The sequence below is a fragment of the Oreochromis niloticus genome, linkage group LG12 (genome assembly GCF_001858045.2).
Source record: "Oreochromis niloticus isolate F11D_XX linkage group LG12, O_niloticus_UMD_NMBU, whole genome shotgun sequence".
NCBI classification, from domain to species: domain Eukaryota; kingdom Metazoa; phylum Chordata; class Actinopteri; order Cichliformes; family Cichlidae; genus Oreochromis; species Oreochromis niloticus.
The window spans coordinates 24,899,209-24,921,417 of NC_031977.2; the positions used below are offsets into that span (position 1 = coordinate 24,899,209).

Here is a 22,209-nt window from a genome sequence, read left to right on the forward strand (position 1 = left end):
AGGCTGATGGTGAAAGAAGGACCAGGGACTGATTGGTGAGTAGAGGGGAGGAACTCTTGACAGTTGGCTTGAGCTGGATGGTTTCAGAGGTGAGGAGTGGAGGTGACTCTGAAGTGAGGCAAAAAAGTTCATATTTGATGTATGAGAGCTGACGAAGAGAGTGAACGAGCTTGGCTCATACTGATAAAACTGTGGTTAACTATTGACTCCTGACAAACTGATAACATGTTGAATTTGTCACATGCTCCTTTGGTCAGGTGGCCACACAAATATAAAAGAGAAAAGCTGACACAACACGGGAAAATGTTGAGATGAGTGTTTGTTTTTGGAATGGCAACTGCAATATTGTAAGTTATGTTAATACTGTTTTTACACGCTGATTATTATTGATAATCTTGTTCTCCTTTTTTTAGTCTACAAGTCATAGCACATTGATTATTTTCCTGCCAATATTATCTGTGTTGTTTCACTATCTTGTAACTGGTTATTGAGGGACACCCTGCCTGTGCTGCTGAAACCCCCTGTTTACCTCCTCCCCTTCCTCTGGTCCAATCACAATTCAAGCTGAAGAAGACGTTCAGCTGAAACTGTATTGAGGCAGTCAGTGCAAAAGAGGGAGTGCATTGTGTAACCTAATAATCTCACTCATGTATTTGTAAGTTTTTTTTCTGATTTTTTAATTATGTTTAATAAATTTGTAAGAGATGACATTGGGTTTAGTCATTAGTGATTCTCATTCTACAATGTAACTCCACTTTTAGACACAGGAGGGCAGAAGGGTGCCCTTTTCTTGGTAACAGCAACAGCCCAGTAATGTATGAGAGGTTCTGATACAAGACACAAGAGGTCACTCAGTGTTTGCTCCATTTTAGAAAGATGTGAATGTTATACTTTCCAGCTGAAAACTCTCAGGACAATTTGGACTAAAATGACAGTGTTTGTAAAACAGGGATTTCAGGGAATCCTGAAACTGTGAAACTCTACATGCCATGTAAGTGTATATTTTTTATGGGACAGTGGTGACAGAAATCAAGGGATACCTTGACAATGTCAAGACAACTGTCTATTTTCCCACCATATTTACCTGTTCCTGCACCTGCTGATCATTAAAGGATCATGGGGAAGACTCCATTCATGATCCCTCCTATGCATAAGTCATAAGATTATAATGTCACCCGAGGTGCCATTTCAGCCAGTGTGGCAAACACAGGTGCTGTCCCACACGCAGGTTTCGTAATACTGCATTGAATGTTCAGACTATATTGCAGTAAGCAAAGTATGAGATCTAACTGGTAATGCATGTTGATAATTATGACACTGTTATGAGGATCTTTTTTCTTTTTTTAAATCAAAACCAATATTCAATGGTTGTAATGTTTATACATGGTTATTGCAACCTGTGCACTGCCTGGATAGATTACAAGAAGGCCTATGACTCAATGCCCCACACCTGGATCCTGGAATGCCTAAAACTATACAAGATCAACAGGACCCTAAGAGCCCTCATCAGGAAATCAATGGGAATGTGGGGTACAACACTAAAGGCCAACTTCAAGCCCATAGCACAAGCCACCATCAAGTGCGGGATCTACCCAGGAGATGCTCTGTCCCCACTGCTGTTCTGCATAGGCCTGAATCCCCTCAGTGAGGTCATTAACAAGACTGGCTACGGATACCAACTACGGAACGGAGCAGTTGTCAGCCACCTCCTGTACATGGATGACATCAAGCTGTATGCCAAGAGTGAACGAGACATTGATTCACTGATCCACACCATCAGGCTATACAGCAATGATATCGGAATGTTGTTCAGACTGGAGAAGTGTAGTTGGATGATAACGAAGAGAGAGAAGGTAGTCCGAACTGAGGGGATCATCTACCAGAAGGCAACATTGCAGACATAGAGGACAGCTACAAGTACCTGGGGATCCCACAGGCAAATGGGAACCATGAAGGGGCCGCTAGGGAAGCTGCAACCACCAAGTACCTGCAGAGGGTCAGGCAAGTCCTGAGGAGTCAGCTGAACGGTAAGAACAAGATCCGGGCTATCAACACCTACGCCCTGCCCGTGATCAGGTACCCTGCTGGGGTAATAAGCCGGCCAAAGGAGGCGATAGAAGCCACTGACATCAAGACCAGGAAGCTCCTGACCATGCACGGAGGGTTTCACCTCTAGTCCAGCACCCTAAGGCTGTATGCTAAGTAGAAGGAAGGAGGCTGGGGACTAGTGAGCATCAGCACCACAGTCTAGGACGAGGCAGCGAACATCCAGGAATACATAGGAAGATGGCCCCAACCGACAACATGCTCAGTTAATACCTCAGGCAGCAGAAACCCAAGACGGCCGCAGTGATAGATGTAGCGGTTCCAAATGACAGCAACATCAGGAAGAAGGAACACGAGAAACTCGAGAAATACCAAGGGCTCAGAGAAGAGCTGGAGAAGATGTGGAGGGTGAAGGTAACAGTGGTCCCAGTGGTAACCAGCGCACTAGGTGCGGTGACTCCCAAGCTAGGCGAGTGGCTCCACCAGACCCCAGGAACAACATCAGAGATCTCTGTCCAGAAGAGCGCAGTCCTAGGAACAGCTACTGCGCAGGACCCTCAAGCTCCCAGGCCTCTGGTAGAGGACCCGAGCTTGAAGGAAAGACTGCCCGCAGGGCCGAGAGGGATATATGTTGTTTGTATTTATTTTATTTGTTAAGGATTAATGATCATTTCTTAACTGTTAAATGTGTTGTTCAAAATTCTGTATAAACACTTAACAGGGAATTCTTGGCCCTGTGATTTCATGAAATATGAACTGGCTGTATGGGTTAAAGTAAAGACAGAGTGAGCTTACAGTTCACTGTAATATAGCTGTTGCAGGGCTTTTCATTATCTTCTTCTTTTTATTACCTCTTGGTGTGTACTCTCTCTACGTCTCTAGGTTTACGGTAACTTATCTTTTAACTTTCCCTCTAATCTCACCACAAAGTGCCATAGAATGACAGCAGGAATATCCATGCTGTAACACACAAAAATAATGAGCACTGGGAAATATGTCATAAAATTATTAGCTGAGAAAAACAATAAATTCTGGCTTAGTATATCTTGAATATTATTGTCCGTATGGATTTTTAGTATGAAAGAAACAGTTAAAGGATTATGAAAAGCAATGCTCAGCCCTGTTTGTGCATTTCTTATTTGTTTTTTAGCAACCGCAGATGTGTTGTTCAAACACAACTCATGAAGTCACCTGCATCCATGAGCTGTATTTATTTTGGCAAAGCAGACAGCAGAGTGCAGCACTGTTAGGTTTGAATGCTCAATGAGATTTTGCGTCTTGATATGCTGCAACGTTTCACTTCTGTCCTTGTGACTGTGGGACGTTTGGTTTGCTGAGATTAGTAAAATTTGGATAAGTAGCAAGTCAAAAATTTGAAAAAAAAAAAAATCTCCTCAAAATGACCAAATAAGATGATTTAGTTTATGCACTGGTGTGCAAATGTATGAGTCAGACACAGATTGAATGTCTGTTTTTGTTTTTAGATAAAATGAGAATGTAATTATCCATCAGGGTAAAATGAGTTTTTGGCCACAGCGGGGACATGAGAACGTTTTCTTCTCTACAAAGTCGTCATCTCTTCTTTTCTGTTTTTACATGAGCCAAAATCTTGTGTCACCTCTATGTCATATTTTATTTATGTCTTTGTCTCTGACCTCATTTCCAACATCAAACTGTACGCTGCTGGGAAACACCACTAAACAAAACTGAACATGATGTGTTCTCCTTTTTTCTAAATGCCAGGTCTGTGACCACACTGTCGCCTGCTGTATGTTTATGTTTACCTCACTAAACCTTCAATTAACTGGATTTTTTCCTAAAGGACTGGCTGGATGAAAAAAATCATTAGTCTTTTTGCTACAGTTACATTTTTGTTTACAGTATTTAAGATCTCATTGTTACTATGAAAGTAAAGCTTCACTTTTAAGATCAGATGATCAAGGGGAAATGAGTGTTAACATGTTGTTCCCTTAGTCTGTAAGTCTGACATGTTGTAGCCTGAAAATATATCTCATCATCTCTTGAAGCCCCAGAGAGTCCTACGGGGTAAAGTCTGAAGATATATGCAACATATATGCAACATGCCATGTAAAAAGTAACGTTTTCATATGACTATAAAAGCAGAAGTTTGGGGAGTTTGCTGCACTGAAGAATTAAGTCTTGTTTTAATGCAGTGCCACAATCTTCCCAGGAGTGCATGACCCTGTAAATTCACCTCAATGTCAGACCGTGCAATGCTCTGAGAAACTGCAAAACATCAAAGACCTGCATCTAAGACTCTATGAGCCTCAGTTATCATGTTAATTATTACATTTTACGACTTTTCATAGTTGCAGTCCTTGCAGTTATTGAGTCAGCCATAAACTCCTCTGTACACCAAAGTATTCTATAGTTAAATGTGAAGCCATCTGTCTTACAGCTGGACTGAAACTGGATTATGCAACAGGACAGTGATTGCAAACACAGGAGCAAATCAACAACAGAATCATTGAACAAAAAAAGATTGAACAAAAATCAAGGTGTTGCAATCACAAAGGGCAGACTTCAACCTGATTGAAGTGCTGCGGCATAAACTTAAGAGAGCTGCGCATCAACGAATGCCCGGAGACCTTAATGAACTGAAGCAACATTGTAAAGAAGAGTGGGGGAACATTCCTCGACAGTAATGCAAGAGACAGATAAAATCATTCAGAAATGTTTTGCATGGAACTGTCTGCAGTCACAGGACTGCAGACAGTCCCTTGAAAGCTTTCTTTTTCAAATGACTATATTCAAAATTTAATGACAGATAATGTAATACATTCAGTACCGATGTCCATGGGGATTTATTACAAATGCTTATTTGTATTTGGTATATTTACTGGTATATTTACAAGAAATACACTATAGACATGCATAATTAACTTATAAAGGAATCCTAGGAATTTGTTTTTACAAAACAAGTTATTTCCACTATAACATAATATAATATAATATCATATAATATATTATCAGATAGTAAAATCATAAAGTTGTGGATTAATAGATACAATTTTCATTGTTTTGAGCCATTTTAAAACCTTAAATGAGATGAGAAATTGTCAGATTTAGGGTGAAGGATAGACAAACACTGTCCTCAGTGGGGTAAACAAATAAAACATGTGCAAAGCAGGTTATACTTATGCAATTTCATAATAACCAGCTACTGCGGTGGTCCTGGATTTTTGACTCCGTTTTGTGTAATTTCCAGTTGATTCCTATTGTTTGTTAGTATCTTCTGTTTATCTTCTGTTTGTTTCATGTCCTTAAGATTCTTAGTCTTGATTTTTTGTGACGCTGTATTCTGTTTGGTGTTTTCACTTGTTATTTATCTTGGATTCCTTACTCCTCCTCCTTTACTTAAGTCTAGCATCCCTCATATTCCCTAATATTGTGTTGTCAGAGTCTTTGTCTCTGTTTTTGTGAGTTGAGGTGTTCCTCTGTAATGTTGCTTTCTGTTTTGATTTGATGGGCATTTGTCTCTTGCTTTTACTTTCCCAGGTCTGTGTGTATTTTCCCGGATGTCTCCACTCTGCCCCAATTACCCTTTGTCTTTTGTCAGATTTGAACCAGTTTACCCTTGCCTTGTGTGTTTTGCTTTTGGCCTCATGCCATTTTGGACCTTTCTGAATTCAACCTCAGTAAAAGTTTTTTTTTTTTTGCTACCTCCGTCTGTTTCCAGCAATTGGGTCCAGTTTCCTGCTACACATCATGGCAGCAACATAAACAAGACCTGGATCTACACAAAGTCAGCTTCTTATAAGAAACTTAAAAACCACCATTTATGTCTGGATTTTTCAAATTCTAGCAAGATTTACGCATTGATAGTTTTAGAAAGAGTGCAGCTATATATTAAAAGCTCTACTGCAATTAACACAATTATACCAGGCAGCCCTGATTTTCACACACACCCACATGCAAATCTGTAAACACATGCACCAGGAATGGCATCATCATAACTTCCTCCCCACAGTCACTAACCATCAAACCCACTCGTCTTTCCCAGTGTCTCCCAGGTCCTGTCTGCATTTCCCATGGAGTTACCCAGCAGCTAAGAACATCTTCCTGGCTATGTCATGACCACACATCTCTATTTACAGACTTTTCTGCCTCCCACAGTGTTCTCACCAAGATGAGACACACAAACAGCACTGGTGTGGAAAGAGGAAATTCTGAAGGCAGGGCAACCCAAATGATACAGTGGCTCGGCTGCAGCGCAGAACTGTGGCATCGTGTGAGTGAGGAGACAAACTGTAAAGTGTGAGCCTGTGAAGAATGCCACGAGGGCGGCAGCTCTTTAAAAGAAGAAAAAAAAAAAAAACTCCCACTGCATCACTCCAGAGAGGAAATGAAAGCTGGAGTTAGCAGGCCAGGAAGAGGAGTTTCTTGGCTTTAATTTTTTTTATTAGGGTTTGTGTATGGCTTGTTCAAAATGTATGCAACAGGAATGTAGTGAAAACCAATGTGGTTGTCACAAACACCCAAAATATAGAAAGAAAAACCAAACAGTATATATCATAGTGACACATGTAACACTCGAACTTACAAACTGGACTGTGCCAAGACTATATGTCGCCTTTACTTACTAAAATGAGAAGCTATAGAGCTTTTATGTCTTATACTGAATAAGGAGGGTGTATGACAAATAAGACAAAAAACGCAGTCCTGTGAAATTAAAAAAGATTTCAGTTGAAGTCAGTGTTATCAAACAGTATAAAGTGGCTTGAACCTTGAGACTACAGCAGTCATCTTAAGGCACTTTCTATCATAAGGTGAACTTAACAACACTGGGGAGGAATAGCTCCTCTGTAACAGACAGCAAATTCAAGCAAACCCACTCTGAAGGAGAGGCAGCCATCTGCTGTAACCAGCTGGAGGCTGGCGGGAAAGAGAAGGCAGAAAAGATTAGAACAGTGAGCCTGCTGAATACATAAACTACAGGAGAGAGCAGGCAAAACTTAGTGAAGATCAGTGATGGTATTTAAACGACATGCACAGTGCACTGTGGGAGGTTGTGCACTGTAAACAAAACAACAACAAACCAACAAACAAACAAAAAATTCCAACAGGAACAAAAGAAAAGAAAATGTTCAGGTAATTTTCTGTTACTATGTGCTACTTTCCTTAAATGTTTCCTTAAATGGTAAATGATAACATTCATTGTGTAAAACATACAGAAGAATTAAAACTGAAACTTCCTTATCTTTCTTTTATTTATGTTTTATTTTAATTGCGCCTGTAGCAGCAATGGTTCAGAGTTAGGGTTATGATGTGACATGATGGTATTTGATAATTTAGGTCTTTTCATGTTAGGAGAAGCCATTTTAATTAAAGCACAGCTATACATTATCTAGGCCATAATAATGATGATGATGATGCTTCTTTCTGATGAGCAAGAACCCCGAAGACTATCAAGACAGTCACATGTAATGCATATGTTTTTTAAACATCATTAGACACACCAGAAATCAGTACAGGTATCTGAGAAAAACTGGCTATGACAGCATGAGCCTGTTTTTACAAACACACTTATAAAGGAATTTAACTATCAGTACACAACACTATCGGTGCAAAACACACAGTCCTTTAAAAACACCCTGCAGTGCATTTGTTCCTTTTACAATTTTCACAGTGTGAAGGTCTTCCTCAAGTTTTAGCAGTTCGACTATACCACACTGTCATAGCGTGTTTAAGAGTGGCTCAAGCCAAACTACTCTCAACATGCAGAGGGAAGCTTTTAAGGCTCTTCTGGAGCCTTAAATGTCTGGTAGTCAAGGCTATCTTAACTTATATGTTGACGCCAACCTGATCCAATCTATGCAAAACCATTCACAAGCATCATCCGTCAAGGTTCTCAGTCATCCAGTTCAGTCATGTTAAGTCTAAAGTACTCAACTCACAGGCAACTAAACTTCTTTCAGGTTGTTGAAGATGTTTAGTCTCTTATCTGAAAGGCATCTTCAACTCAGAAAAAGCTTGAAGAAAACATATACAAGAACCTAAAAGGAGTCCAGCTGCCTTCAGCTCAAGCGCTTTAAACCATTTATAAACATTCAAATCACAAACCCTTACTCCTTAAAGATTTTGGTAACAATGTTATGCATTTAAAAAATATTTGATGAAATGATTAAAACAGTTCTCGTGGTCTCATAAAACCTTTTAAAACCTTTTTTTTTCTTCCTTACACAGTGTTTTGTTAAACTAAACCAACAGCTACTGGCTCCAAATTTGGCAAACTGGTTTCAGGATGATATCTTGTAGCTGAACTGATGCGTTAAAGTCAAAATCCAAATCACAAGTCCTCACAAGCAAAATGTTTATCTGTTGTCAGCTTTTTAAAGAGAACGTCTTATTCTCATGTAAGGCTCCATATAGTTTCCCTTTTTAATAAGTCCTTATTTTTTTCATACTCAGCCTCAGTGCTGCCACCCAGCTTATCCTGTCACCCTGTGTCTTAAACCACTGTAGCTGCTCTCTTTCTTTCTTCTTATTGGCCCCTCCTCATAAACAAAAGCTTTGAACAGCTGCTGCTGTAATCACAGCCAGAGCTGTGTGTCTGTGAGGCCAATATTAGGTATATCGCTCTGTTTTTTGCAACATCATACAGAGGCAACACCAAAAAAAAAAGGCTTTTGGCTCACATGGATTACTCAAACGTATGTTGACCTCAATATAAAAAGCATGAAAGGCGCACTTTAAGTATGTGAGGCAAAATAGTTTTTTCATAATGATAATATTAATCCAGGACTATTTCAATGGTCAGACTGAACATAAATAATCAAATATCCCAGCAAAATAACATTATGTAAAATGATATCTCACCTAAATATATGCAGTATGACGGGTCACTGATAGATTCCATATAAATCCCGATTATTTTGCTACACAGCTTCTATTTCACACCTGCACAATGATTTATGTGGGAAGATACACTGATGTGGTTTTAGCAGTAGCCATTAAGATTTTAAAAAATGAATTTCATTGCACAGACAAAAAAAGGAGTGCGTAGATCGCTCTCGACGCGTTTATTTGAGCAGCTGAGAATAAGAACATCCAGGAAATAGTAATTTTCTTTCTAATCATCGCTACAACTTTTCGTCTACTTTCTCTGTGGCACACGGTGGGGGTGGGGGATGGGAGCGAGGGGGAGGGAGGCGAGAGAGGGGAGTAAACGGGGGGGGAGAAAGGATGGCGTCAGATGGTAGCGGGGCGGGTTAGTGGGAGGGAGAAGGAGAGAGTCCCGAAGAAAGGAGTGAATGAGTGCTTGGAAAGCTGGGCTGCCCCGGGAAACGAAGCAGTGTTTCAAAACTTCTCCGCTTTTCGACTTCGGTAAGTAGAAGAGTTTGTAGCAATGACTTAGCTTTTGGCCGGCAGATGTGAATCTCACTGCTGAAAGTGTCATTAACGCACAGCTGTAAATCAATTTTGGATTGATTTACAGCTGTGCGCGCACACACAATGCACGAAACCCTGCTCAGCCTAACGTCCATGTGTCAGCTGATTTCTTTCGTCGGAAAGCTTTTCATTGATTATTCACAGCTGTACGTTTTTGGAGTTTGCATGCTTCGCTGAGTTGTAATACACAGGCATCTTGCCACTTTAAGACTTCTTGGAGGATTGTGTGTTAAGACCGCATTTATTCAAAGAGTGAGCTATCTGCACTTGCAGCTGGCTCTGTGTTCTGATACAGCATGTGGCAGCGGTTGAAAACGTCAATATTTTAATGGTTTTCACATCTTTATCTGTATTTCGCACATGTCCGCACAGCAGCCCTTTGTCCCCTTCCCTTTCCACCACAACCCCGTGTCCTTGAAGTGCGGTGCAGGGTGGAGGTCCATCTTTGGAAAGCCACCCAGGGAGTAATATTCTCTCTGCCTGACACACTGTTGCACTGTGAGGGGAAGTGGTGCTACATCATAAACCAAACAAATCAAGAAACATCTGCAGTGTTTACTCAAGCTGACATCAAGAACAAACTTTAGCAATAATAATGACAAAAGTGAGTTATGACTAACTTTCAGTGAGGACTCACTGTGACTCATATCGAATGATCAGTACTGCATTTTTGGACTTACGCGTACAATGTTCAACAAATTCCAATGACCTTTTAAAAGATTATGCAGTTCTGTGGTAATTTCCTTCAGTGTGATTGCTCTAGCCTGCCCTCTTTTCCTATGAGTGAGTTTTGACAAGCGCAAACTTGTTAGGTGTCATTGAATGGAGCAATGTGCTGATGATAGCCAAGGGAGATTTCTTTTTCTTTTCTTTTTTTCAGTGGTGAAAATACAAGCTGTGCTTCTAGTGAATGCAGGAAATATCGTAAGTCCTATTTATTTATTGAGGTTTTTATCAGGCTGTGATAAAACTTGTTTTTAACATAAGTGTTGAGTCAGGGTCACGATTGACAGACTTCTGATTATTGTAGATAAAACCATTATTATATCCAGTTACGCCACACAGTTCTTCACATTGTTGCTGTCCTTTAGAATTTGCTTCCTTCCAGGAGACGCCTGTTCTCTACTGAGTGTGATTGTAAACTGTCCTTCATGCATTCTTTGATATGTAAACCTTTAGAGGCAGCCACAGCTGGATACTCAAATTATTTATGGAACTCTTTTCATAGACTAACATAGTTGTGTTGTGTGGCCTTTTTTGTTTTTACCTCCTTGTAATTATTGTTTTCGTCTGTGTGTTTTGATACATTTCTTATTGCTAACTGAATCTAAATCTCAGAGCGTGAATGTAGTGAGAGGAAATGTCACATACATATACAAACAAGGGTTTGAAGGGATTTTAGTATTTAAATCCTTTCCAAATGGATATATTAGTGTATATAGTAGTTTTATAGAATATTTAACATGCCAAATCTCTTATGATCTTTTAAGGAAAGGAAAAAATTGTGTGTACGTCAATCATCCTTTCAGAAACAAACTGGAGAGCAGGACGGCTGAAGGAGTAGAGCCAGCCCGTTTCATGCCTGTCTTTGTGTAAGTGAAATGTGAGGGTCACTTAGGGGCTTTGTGCATCAGAAACTATGAGGCTAGAACAGAGTTTGCATGGGGAGTGAGAGGCCGGGGTGTTGCACAGATTGAATAGGTTAGGGACCATGGCGACCTGTTTGTGAGCGTGAAGAAGTGCATTCTGGGCCAACGGTGGCATGTCTTTGAGAGGTAGAGTGAGTGAGGGGGGGCTGGTGTCGGCATGGCTTTGTGTTGCCTTTGTTGAGTTGAATTCTACCAGATGAAGACGGCTGATTTTTCTTCTGTTTTTTGGCACATCCACACACACACATACACATGCGCACAAATGAGCCTGGCTGATACTTTTCTCTGGGGAAGTCATGTGTTTTTTGATGCGATTATAGCCAGGTTGAATGAGCACAGGCTGGCACCGTTTATGATTGTGTATTTGTGTTTGTTTGTCAGTAAAGTGGGATCTATTGTTATGGCGTGATGTTGGAGGGCTTCTTGCTGTTGACTTATTGTTTACATTTTTGGGCCCCTCTATTGTCATCGAAACCTTAGGTCCAGTGGTTGTATATGAGAGTTAGAACTGCTGGCATTTGTTCATCAGCAGTAATGGTCTTTTGCAGCTTGAATTGTTTTATTGTGTTTAATCTGGGCCTGTAAAATAAATCTTACTCACTCTGGAGCGCTAAACATGCATTTGATGGTGGCCATCACTCAGTGGCAGACGTTATGAGACACAAATTGTGGTAAATGCCTATCCATGGGAAACATTTTCTCCTCCTGCAGCTCTTTCATTCCGCTCTTTATGGAGGGCAGCAAAAGCAGCAGCTCACATGGTTATGGTTAGCAAGAGAGAATTCTTGATGAGAACAGCTCTTGTTTCATAATATCTGGGACAATTAAGCAAGTAAACCAAAGAAATCAAACTTATCTTTGCGCTTATTGTCTTTTATGCTTGGTATGCTTTGTGTGACTCACTCTTGGGTACTCTCTCTGCTCTCTTGTTGAAGCACACACTGCAATAAGGTAGATGGTTAATTCCCTGAGGCTATAAGTTTAGGTGTGGCAAACAAAGGACTAGGTAAAACCTATTAATTCTGTGTGCAACGTCTCCTCTTATTTTTCATTCTTCATGTTTGTTTAAACAGCTGACATTTGCGATGGTAAACGTGGTTTTGGTTTCACAAGTTTGTTGGAGGTGAAGAGAGCGTGGCGTTGACGTGTTTTTGTTCAGCAGATAAAAATGAGCAGTGATAAAAGTTTACAAGTCTACACTGAAGGCCACAAGTGACGATGAGTCTTGATGAAGCACCAAGAAGCTTTTATTAATAATGCACTGGAATTAATTGGAAAATAAAGACTTGCGGTTAATGTATTTTTTCCAGCGTGGGTGGTGGATGCATTGCTCCATTCTGACTTACTTCCTATTGAGCTCAGCTACCTGCAGTCTTTTATGATAGGACGCGTTTGATCCCGCCCAACTCTGATTTGCATCAAACTGCTTTAGTATCATATTTATTTTTCATTTTCCTAATTTGTGGTGATGCAGACAGAAAGTTTTATCATTTGAGTGAGCTTGTTGTTCACATATTGTATGAGCCCTTGTGTTGCCCTAAAGATAGTGAGTCAGCCTTTTATGTGGCCTCAGGATGAGGCCCTTACTTCCAGATGAGCAGCACAGAGCAGAGCTCGACTTAGGGCTTATGGTTCAGGTTATGAAAAATTTGCTACTGGGGGATCTCTATCCAAATTAACAGGGGGGTCATCTGGTATGGGCGGCTGATCTACCAGCTCAAACATGCTTTTCTAAACAGGCTCATCACAGAAAAACAATTGTATTTTTATCGTCTCTCACAGCTTCTAATTTATGTCCATGAATGGACTTTCTTTCCCAATTTAATGGCTGCGTCTACCCTCCCTTCACCAAATAATCTGGGCCAACATGCTTTAGATCTCTTAACCACCCACCTTCAGTCCTCATTCACTTTCACCCTTCAGAACAGACTACAGTGGCCTGCACTCATTACCTCAGCACCTTGGCATGCTACCAGCACTGTTGCTGATATCTCAGACCAATTAACTCCTCAGCGGCTTCCTCTAACGGCTAGCTGACTGACCCACATATGTGTCTGCTGCTTTGTCTGGGGCTTGGAGTCAAACGGACATTTCGTTTCATTAGTAGAAACTTTACTGGGCATACAAACTGCTTGGACAACAGGTTAATCTCTAACCTGTGGTCCACATGGTTGGCTGTTGGCCCACAGACTGCATTTTTTGTAAATTCCATGAGAAAAAGTTTGTCTCATAGCAGCAAGGAGACTGTTCATGTTGGCTTGTTGAATGAAGTATTAGAAGGCTGTGTGTAAGTTGGCTCGGGGCCCCCGCTACATGCTTGTAATGCTGTGCAGCAAGCTTGGTTTGTGTCAGGACGGGAGAGCAGCGTGGGATAAAGCAGGTTCGAGATCAGATTCAGAACCACATTACCGCTGGACATCTTTCATCCTGTTGCATATCTACCGTAACATCAAACTCAGCATCAGGGACGATTCATGAAAGAGTCTCCATGGTCTGTCAGTGTTAGGGATGATGCATATCAATGAGAGCGAATCCACAAGCACAGAGAGAGCTGCAGTAACAAAGATCTGGCTGTTTCAAGATATGTATCTATCAAAAGCAACAGGGAAGCAAAGTCCTCTCACCCACAGCGCCTTGATCACTGGGTTATGAATAAGTCATAATTCTGAGTGTCTGATGTGCCGTTAAGTGTAAAATACTCCTCCCCAGTGCTCATATAAACACACAGAAAATCTTGACCTTGGTGAGGAAGTGCCGTTCAAGCACTTTCCCAGAACAACCACCAAACAAGCGGAAAGTATTCATCAATTTCAGGATGTAGTGACCTTTATGCTCTCTCAACAATACTGCAGTAAGCACTCTTATGCACAGAACGTGCATATATACATGCATACATCCACAGACTCATGCAAATGCCTATCAACAAGTTGGTACTAATGAGTTACTGTAAAAGTTTCTTGCAGATTAATTTGTATGCTCTCTACATTTTCGAGTTAAATACCAGCATGGATAATACCTCAAAATACTCAGCCCTAATAAAAAAGTAACTAACTTTTTAAGGCCTAATTCTGACAGCACTCTGCGAGACTAGAGAGCGGTAGACGAGGCGTGAGTGAAGAGATTTCCTGTAGTAGCTGAGAGAGATCACACAAAGTGCCTGCTGACTGCCTCGATGAGGTATGTTTTGTAGGCTCCATCTCTGTACAGAGCTGCTAATTTGTGGGCATTGTAGTCTTAACAGAGCGCACCATGCTCAGGCTGGATGGGCTATAATCAGCTGCAAACAGAAGGCTCAAACTCCAGAGGAACTAAAAGTGTAGACTGCGTAGCCGAAAACAAAAGCTCATGCAAAGATGTACGCACATGGTTATGTGCGCTTGAAAGAGCCACATTAACACACATTGATTTTTCTCACAATGCACACCCACTTAAAAACTACATTTCTGTGTTGTAATGGCTGCTATAAATAGAGCTAAAAAGTTGCGTGTGCGGTGAGTGCTCTTGTGTGAAACGACTGCAGAATGGAAACTGATAACAATAAGGAGCCATTGTGCGTAAAGAGGCCTGGAACAATCTCAAGGACTGTAATAGAATAGGGCACTCCCTAAACCATCCTCAAACACATAAACACACTTCAAATACCTGATTATATTGTTCTCGGTCTTTTCTTTATAGCCACAATTCCCTGAAATTAGGCTTCACAGTTCATTCAGACACACTGTGTGTGTAGGGCGACGGTTTAGATTGGTAGTTTGACAGGTCATCCTCACAATGCATGAGTGACTCTCTAAAACGTTTGCACAGACACTGATGCTTCCTGTTTGCTTCCTGTTTATTTCTGCCATTTCCTTAAGGGGCTGAAAATGACCAGTTGACGTTGGCGGATCTTCTTCATCTCTACTCAACCCAGTTGTAATTGAAATGCACTCCCTCTGTTTAACCTCCCTCTGGGTAATTATTTGTAGGCAGCGTATTTTAGCTGGAATTTTGTGTGATCTCTAATTAGTGTGTGAGATAGTAGTAAGAGAATAAAGTTCAAGTGTCCTGAAGCACTAAAATTCTGCTCGAGCACAAGCAGACGAGATGAAATTTAACTAGGAATGTTTAAGACCGGCTTCACCGTCGAAGTAAAATCAAAGCAGACTTGTGCACAAACTACAAACACATCCTGTCATGACTTTCAAACACAACAGGGGGCTGCAGACACGACTGAATCCCCCTGAACTGAATCACGGCTTAACCGTTCCAAATCTCATACCTGCTACTCAAATGTCGTCATGCTTCGACTTTGTTGTTATGATCTGGTTAATCCTGACTTCACGTGATTCAGTGTAGGGGTAACAGATAATACTTGGTCTGGAAATTCCTGGAAATTCCTGAAGTGTTTTGCCTTGAAATGACTTGGATCGTGACAGATGTGGTGTAATGATTTACCGTCTTTAATTGAGGCTGGAGGGTTGATTATGTGATTCCTGGTGCTGTACTTGGAGTATTCCCGGCAGGTCACCAGAGTGACTTATAGCTCTTAATTAATTTTTTTTGTGCTGAACTTCTCATCACTGGCAAAATGACACATTCAGCAAGAATTAGAGCAATAACATCGGCTCCTATTAGTTAAACAAGCCTCTCCTCCCTTCTATGTGAAAGTTACGGCTCTATAAAGTGCCTGATTAATGGTTTCTCATAACTGATACAGACGGGAGAACCCTTTCTGTCTTAACTCCAGTGGTGTCAAGCTGTGCCAAAAATATTCGTTTGGTTTTATGGTTCCAGATTTTGAGATCTCTGAAATATCTCCCACTCCCTTTGTACAAAAGACACGAAATTTGTTTTAGTTCTTTGCTTTTGCAGAACTAGAAAATGAATGAAGGTTTAGTTAGTTTAGTTTATTTTTACAAAGGGACAAGTATGTTACGTGAATTAGGTAACACCACAGCATTTATAGCCTAAGCTAGTTTGCTGTGCTCTTCACTTTTTGTAAAAGATTCAGTTCTCTGCCAATGTCTGCAGCACATGTAGCAGAGCGGCATCACAGCTGATCACTGAAGCAGATTATTGTTGGTGAGCTGCAAACTAATTCTTAATTCAGTTGTGAAATGCAGGGCAACACTGTGGTGCTTTGGTTATCACTGTTGCCTCACAGCAAGAGGTTTCGTGGTTTGAACAACTGTGGCTTCCTCTTACAGTTCAAAGAAATGCTTCTTAGTTTGAAATCGGCAAACCAAGCTGCACCAGTGGTTAAATGCTATTAATATCTGTTGAGTTTAGGTTCTCAAAACCTTTAAGTAAAGCATTCTGTTTGTGGCTACGTACTAGCAGCGATGAATTAAAATAATAATTGATATATTATATGGATATAATTAAGGTTAATATAATCTTTAAAGCCTGTCTGGGGGAATGCACAGACACAGGCGTCCCTTGGCTCTACCAGTAAGATCTGCCAAGATAGTGAAGATGATACATCCTGCATATTTTTCTGTATGCATCATGCAGCTGGTTCATGACATCAGAGGGTTTCCAAGAAACTTCATTGCTCCCCTAAGACCAAGGATGCGTCGAGGCTAATATGGTCACAGCAAGTAAATCATAACGCAGCAACAGTGCCGTTGATTGTTGGGACTTATGCCCATTGCACGAATACAGATTTTTTTTTCTGTTGAATAAAGAACAAAGAAATGGATTCTGCTTTGCTAAGCTTGATGAAAGCCAATAACTAATGCTGATGTACATTCATTTATTCAGGCTGTAATTTAAGCAGTGAACTGAAGGATCCCATTGATGTTGTGTCTGCCTGTGACAGCGGCGAGGATATGGCACATTATATTGTGTGATCCTATCAGTGGCTCCATAGTGTAGTGGTTTACACATTTCCCAAGTGAAAGATTCATGGTTTGAGTCCAGGAGGAGACACAAATTCCTCGGGGGTTGCGTCAGGAAAGGCATCTGGCCAAAAATAAAATCTACCAAATCAAAAATGTGGTGCCACCCACTTTAGTGAATACTGAAAGTGGCTTTTGTTTGATTCTGTCAGATGTGGCATGCTGTAACAGAGTTTTGCACTGCTCTGTGCTAATAACTGCTTAGTGGCAAAACACACAGTTTCTATCCCATTGCAGATAAAATCAACCAGCCAGATGTCTACCATGAGTAAAACGAGGACAGAATAAACTCTGCATTGTGATTCATCATGACTGTTCTAGCACACACTGGGAAGTTTGCCTTATTACACACTCATAACAAGCTGTTTGTGACTTTAAAGTAGCGCTTTGGGAATAGGCTTTTGGTAAGGATGAATGTTTGATGACAGAGGTACAAATTGGACACTGTTTGTCATCTGGAAAGCCTAAGGAGGAGCGTAATGATTCATAGTTGCTGGAGAATCATTTGTAGATGTTTCTTATACCGTGTCCTTGTTGTGTTGCTGACTTCAGTGTGTCTCTGTTCATTTAGGCTTGCTGTTCAGGCGGTATCATGACTAAAGGAAGCTGATTTGGTGCACTGTCGCCATTTGGGATGTCTGAAGCCAAACATTACCTCAAAGAGGAAGAAGGCAAAGAAGAGGTGAGAGAAGGGACAACATCTGCTCTGAGAGGATAAGATCAGCAGCCCATCTGGATCTGCGCAGGGAACCTAACGGACCTTTCTCTTTCTAAGGAAGGGAAGTAAAACTCTCCAATAGCTTAAAGGGCTTCAAGAATTTTTATTAAGTTTTTCATCATTGTTTTTTACCTTCTCTGAGCTAAAGCCATGTGCCATGTTATTGTAACATGCCGTTCCATGCTGTGGACCCTACTCAGCATTGTAGTGGCGTTTGCTGAGCTCATCGCATTCATGAGCCCGGACTGGTTGCTGGGATCGCCTCGGAATGACACCAGCGGGATCAGGGCAGGAGTGGACTCCGGATACCGGCCGTCTCTCGGCCTTTACAACCGCTGCCTTCGTATTGGGACCCCGCAGGTGAACTGTGGGCCCTATGCCACGACATTTGGAGAAGTGGCCAGCGGTTTCTGGCAGGCTGCCATGTTGTTTCTGGCAGCGGGGACATTAGTGCTTGGGTGTGTGGCCTTTATCTCCATCTTCAGCCTGTGTTTTCAGAGCATCCTGAAGAAGAGCATATTCAACATCTGTGGACTGCTTCAGGCTGTTGCAGGTAAATTGTTAATCTGTCTGTATGTGTTTAGTATCTTTGTTACAGAAAGTAATCATGTGCCCCCTCCCACCTTCATATATATGTAAACTATGCTCTGAGACGCTTCCACTAAATTGAAATGTATTTTATTTTATGACATAAATAAATTATAGTATGAAAGTTGCTGGAGTAAAACCAGTTACCAGTCAGACTAAGGGGACACCCCAGAGTATACTAGTATATATTAAAAGTATCTGCTGTTTACAGCATATCCATGAAAACTGATTTCAGAAATCACATATCTAAGTTTTTTTAGGTTTTTATTTCATAGTATACAAAATGAAAATAAATATTCTTTTAAAAAAGACACAAACTGAAATCATGTTCTATTAAATAAAAAAAATGAAACTAAAAATTGGGACCATAAACTCACCATGAAAGTGTTTTGTGAGATTATGAGAAATTCTGTCTGTAGTAATATTTTTTATAGACATCTTTTTGTAACCGTTTAAGTCGCCCCCTGCTGGCCATTTCAAAGAATGCTGGATTGAGGCATTTCTGTTCTTCTTTTTTTGTTTCAATTTTAAATACAGAAGCACAGGGAAAAAACTATTAATTTCCCATTTTCTCAGTGAAAAACATTTTTTTTAAGTGTTCATATTTATTGATCATCATGAATTATACAGATATGACATAAAAGGTTGAAGGATAGTTGTTGGATAGGTGGCAGAAATCATACAACAATCCAGCAAACGGCAATAAATAAACAATTAATATACCATAACACAGTCAGGTGTCCAACAAAGTAGTAAAATAGCAACATTATAAACAGAAGGAGTTATTAAAAAGACCAGCCTCAACCAAGACAAATTCATTCAGTCCAGACACAAAGTTTCTGAGTTTCAGTATATTTACTCTTAGAAAAATAACAAGCCAGCCAACCAACCATCCATCCATATTGTTTATTGAATTTAAGGTTGCAGTGGGCTTGAACCTATCATAGCTGACTTGGCATGAAAGGCTACAAACATACCAAATACATGAATATAATTTTTTTTAATTGCCATGAATCTACTGGGTTCATTCACCATTAATACTAGATGTTGTATGTTACAGGAACTGATCTCAAGAATAGCAGTGCTGAATCATGGTCAAATTCAAGAAACTGAGAAACTGCATATCACTTGCTCCATAGCTAATGCTAATATGCCAGTATAGCATCTATCACATCAAGTCTGTGCAAGCAAGGCTGTTCGAGCTCAGTTTTGAAATCATGCCATAGTCTGTAAGGAATTTCAGTTCTGCTTTTGTGTTGGCAAGTTACAACATCTGACTTTACAACATCTGATGTTCATCATACTTTCCTAAGTTTATTAATCTTACCACTGTATATTTTGCAATGAATCACACTGGCGGGTTTGACTGCCCAGCTTTATTGAGTAGGTAGTCTGTAATTATGTGATATCACCACTGAGAATGGGGGTCAAATGAGGTCTCTCCACCCATTACAAATCAGCTCGTCAGCTGAAAAATTGGTGTTGTCTTTAGCAAAGTCGACTCACTATTTTCCCACCTGCACTGCGATTTGTTCAAACCTTCAGCTCTGACATGACTAAACCCCTCATATCATCACCTGCTCTCCTTCCAGGCCTGTTACTGATGGTCGGCCTCATGCTGTACCCTGCTGGTTGGGGTTCAGATAAGGTGAAGTTCTACTGTGGCCCCGATGCGTTGCCGTTTCGACCATTTAATTGTTCACTTGGCTGGGCGTTCTACACAGCGATAGGAGGATTGCTAGGAACCTTCTTGTGTGCCGTTCTGTCTGCACAGGCCGAGATCGCTACTTCCAGCGATAAAGTTCAGGAGGAGATTGAGGATGGGAAAAATCTGATCTGCCTGCTCTGAGCCTTTAGAAACCCTGGGAAGCTCCAGAAGATCACCCACGGTGTAATTTCTCTGATGTGGACTACAACTTCGTGGAGGGAGGACGGATGTTTCACTGTGGGATTTTTCTTTTCCCTCCCTCATGATAGTCTGGATAAAATCAGCTGATTGTTGTAAACGGCCTTAATAACCTCCCCCTGGTTTATTTTTCTTTCTTTTTTTTTTTTTTGCTCTCTTCTGATGGAGACTACCTGATGAGCAGTTGAAAGGGGAATAAAATGCTTTCCCCCCTTTTCAGAACTTCAGTTTAAAAACCTCTGGTAAAGCTGCAGAAGGAGGAATACTTATATGCTTTTGAACAAGTTAACTTTTTATTTTTGCTGGAATAGCAGGAGGTTAGTCAAAGAAATTGGATTGGCAGTGGATGGGTTTTTAGATTTAACATGTTAAACACGGCCAGAAAGCCAGTTTATTTGTTTTAACCATCATTTTGTTCATTCATAGGGTTCGATCACTGACCACTACCAGATTCATCCACTCAAACACCCAGCAACATTCTTGTACAAATATTTTATTATTGTATTAATATAGCATAAGGTTCAGTTACCTTTAACAAAAATGGTTAGTAGACTTGAGCTACTTTTCACTTTCTTACTATGAGTACATTTCAGAACCTGTACTTTTTTACTTTTACTTGAGTAAAAAAGTTGCTTTACTTCAACTTTTATTGGAGTATTTTTTTTAAACACGGGTATCTGTACTTCTGCTTAAGTAAAGAAAATCTGTACTTTTGCCACTTCTGGTGATAGACATTAACTCGAGGTTTCTTAAATGCCTATGTGCTCTGATTCTGTGGTAGCAGGACATTGAGACTCTTTTTAAACGCTTTAAGTTGAAAATCACCACAGAAGGGATTTTTAGTTTCAAAGGGAGCTCCTCCTGTTTAACTGATTGTGTAGCTTAATAACTGTTTGTGTGTGCGTGTGCAGAAACAAACAAAAGAAAACAGAGCTCTGCCAGATGTTTCATTGTGTGTGGCTTCGTGACGGGCTAAAGCAGCGAGATAAAGCAGGTGGTTTATCATGAAAAACCGTATGACATGCAGAAAGCCAAAAACACAAGTTCTGGCTTTGTGAAGATGCCCAAAAGGAAAAGATAAGGATTGAAAAAAACCTCCCACTGGCTCATTACACTTCATTCCCACTCGTGAGTGATTTGGACACTTTTGCAAAGCTGATTAAAGTGGACCTCCATCGCAGTTTGATGGTTTTCCAATTGGAACCTATTGTATTTTGCACTTGGCCTTTAAATCATTTCACATTGCTGCATATTGTATTCATTTCTAATTCATCCATGCTAAATGTTACTGTATATGTTAGGATTCATGTGATGCAGTGCTTTTATTCATTGTAGATGAGATGTGCAATAATTCCATTAGTGTTGTTTTCTGAGAGCGAGTAGGCAGAATGAAAGTGAACTTGTGGATTTACATCCAAACGCATTCCTAGTATGACTGTGATTAAATACATACTGTCTGCTATTTTTGTTACATTAACAAAAGCGTATAAGTGGAACACTGTATGAGGCTTCATGTATGAGAGGGTGATCTATCTGAGGACAGAGAACCTGTGCTTAAATAAAGCAGGACTTCTTTACTCTGTGTTAGAAATGTGTAAAATCTGTTTCTACTGTGCCAAGACTTCCTGATGAAACACTGACCCCTGGAGACGGACGGTGGACATTAGCTCATAACAGTGTTAAAAGAGGCTTGTGAGGTAAATCTGAAGTGATATGAGATGTTTAACAAGTTTAATTTTTTCTTTTTTTACTGGCAAATTTTGAATTTTATATTAAATCCATTTATGTTTAACTTTTGAAAATCTCGCGAATCTTTTCATCTCTAAGCATGTTTGTATGACACCCTGTAAACTGTGTCACGGGCTTCGGAGTCTAAGTGGTTCTTAAACTTTTTTTAGTATGCCACCAAAAAAAGTAATTTGTATTCAAACATGACCAGTAAAATAAATAAATGAATGGATGAATGAAAAAAAAAAAATTGTCATGATAATGAGCCTACCATCTTGCAAA

General features: G+C 40.3%; 1 protein-coding gene across 2 annotated transcripts; it reads left to right on the plus strand.

Moving 5' to 3' along the window:
• The first annotated feature begins 9,277 nt into the window (after positions 1-9,277).
• On the plus strand, positions 9,278-21,991 carry LOC100704897 (LHFPL tetraspan subfamily member 2a protein). Of its 2 annotated transcripts, XM_005473461.4 has the most exons (4): positions 9,278-9,393; positions 10,340-10,383; positions 17,559-18,258; positions 19,886-21,991. In XM_005473461.4, the coding sequence occupies exons 3-4, from the start codon at positions 17,856-17,858 to the stop codon at positions 20,140-20,142; spliced, it is 660 nt and encodes a 219-aa protein (XP_005473518.1). In that variant the 5' UTR covers positions 9,278-9,393; positions 10,340-10,383; positions 17,559-17,855; the 3' UTR covers positions 20,143-21,991. The 2 variants fall into 2 exon arrangements, with proteins under 2 accessions (XP_005473518.1, XP_003451103.1); XM_003451055.5 differs by lacking the exon at positions 10,340-10,383.
• The last annotated feature ends 218 nt before the right edge of the window (positions 21,992-22,209 follow it).